Source organism: Saccostrea echinata, unplaced genomic scaffold (assembly GCF_033153115.1).
Source record: "Saccostrea echinata isolate AGI-Se365-2 ecotype Australia unplaced genomic scaffold, CSIRO_AGI_Sech_v1 ptg000029l, whole genome shotgun sequence".
Classification (NCBI taxonomy): domain Eukaryota; kingdom Metazoa; phylum Mollusca; class Bivalvia; order Ostreida; family Ostreidae; genus Saccostrea; species Saccostrea echinata.
The window spans coordinates 7370001-7371410 of record NW_026889778.1 but is presented as its reverse complement, the minus strand read 5'-3'; the positions used below and the strand labels follow the sequence as shown (position 1 = coordinate 7371410).

Here is a 1410-nt window from a genome sequence, read left to right as displayed (position 1 = left end):
TGAAGGATCGTTCGTGTAACAGATTTTATCGTGCGTTAATCGTGCGGAATCGTTCGTGTAACGTGATCGTTCGTGTAAGTTGTCAACAATAACGTTGCAGCCACTGTAGTGTTTAAAGTCTTAAATATTTACACAAAATAAAATGATTTAATTCTGCAACAGTTTTTCTTTTGCAAATTCTAGCATACATAAAACATGCGATTATGAGATCAGGTAATGTCAACTTTTTTTCATAATAAAACTTTTAAAATAAGCATATAATTAAGAGTCATCAGAGAAAATTCAGAATAATGTATAGTATACGAGCCAAAGAATATTGGAATCCGGTAGTTAAAGTACCGACAAAACGCTGTTGTGAACACTGTTGCCTGTGAATCCTTCATTCAGTGAGTCATGAAGAAAGAGATACTGCTCCTAAAGTATGACAAAAAGTAGGAGTATAAAGATAATGACAAAATAAAAGGTAAATAATTAATATACCATCAAGCAGTAAATACTTTACAAAGTAGAAGAGTTGAATCAATGAAAAAAGGCAGGGGATTAATTAAGAACAGAAACATGTTTTTATATATATATATATATAAAAATGTCATAGAAAAATAAATATTTCACTGTACATGTATCCAATGAAAAGAAAAGAAAGAAATGTTAAGTTAGCGAATGTTAGAAAATGGTAATGCGTACTATAGATGGCCACATAGTGAGGCGTAGTATGCTCAGGACACTGTGATTTGAAATAAAAAAAATCTTACACAAGTCTGAATAGATTTCCCGCGCTGATGTCGAAGAGAAGCTACGTATCCTTTGACGTCAATCATCTGTTCAGCAGCGCCCTCTTCCAGAAGATAATCAAGGGCGATAAATGTTCCTGTTCTTCCTATCCCTGCACTAAAATTAACAAAGGCGGATAATTCAAAGCCCTTTCTATGTTTTGTTAACAAACTGTCATTACGATAGTCTTGTTGTAAACTTCTATCGTTAAAGGGTTCAAAGGAGTTTTATGAATTACCGAATTATTCTACTGCAAAGGAGGTATATTTTATAGAAAATGTTAACCTGCAGTGAACAACAATTGGCCCGTCTGATGGCGTCAAACCATTCCTGACCAAATTTCGGAAGCAGATGAGTGACGTTAGATCCTCCGGGACTGAGTTGTCTGGCCACGCGGTAAAGTGGTACTGGGTCACTCTTTTTTCCTCTTCCTAGCCAAGTGTGATCATAGAATTATGATTGAATGAAATGTAAAATAACAATCAAAACATGTAACTGCAAATTGAAAATTTTACAGAAAACCTTTGGACAATAGCATTTAAATATGTCTATTGCTACTGAAATAGCTGCTTTGCAAAATGTATTTCTATTCTCTATGTATTGTCCGTGCTGTCATTTTTGTCCGACTAAACATTTAAG

General features: G+C 34.2%; 1 protein-coding gene across 1 annotated transcript in view; it reads right to left on the bottom strand.

The window, feature by feature from the left end:
- Nucleotides 1-330: 330 nt before the first annotated feature.
- LOC133194910 (uncharacterized) overlaps nt 331-1410 on the bottom strand; it is an 11298-nt gene continuing 10218 nt past the window's right edge. Inside the window, exons 15-17 of the mRNA XM_061330809.1 lie at nt 1057-1202; nt 753-888; nt 331-414 (exon numbers count right to left, since the gene is read on the bottom strand). Of these exons, the coding sequence (XP_061186793.1) occupies nt 331-414; nt 753-888; nt 1057-1202 (366 nt within the window). The remainder of the gene's footprint in view (nt 415-752; nt 889-1056; nt 1203-1410) is intronic.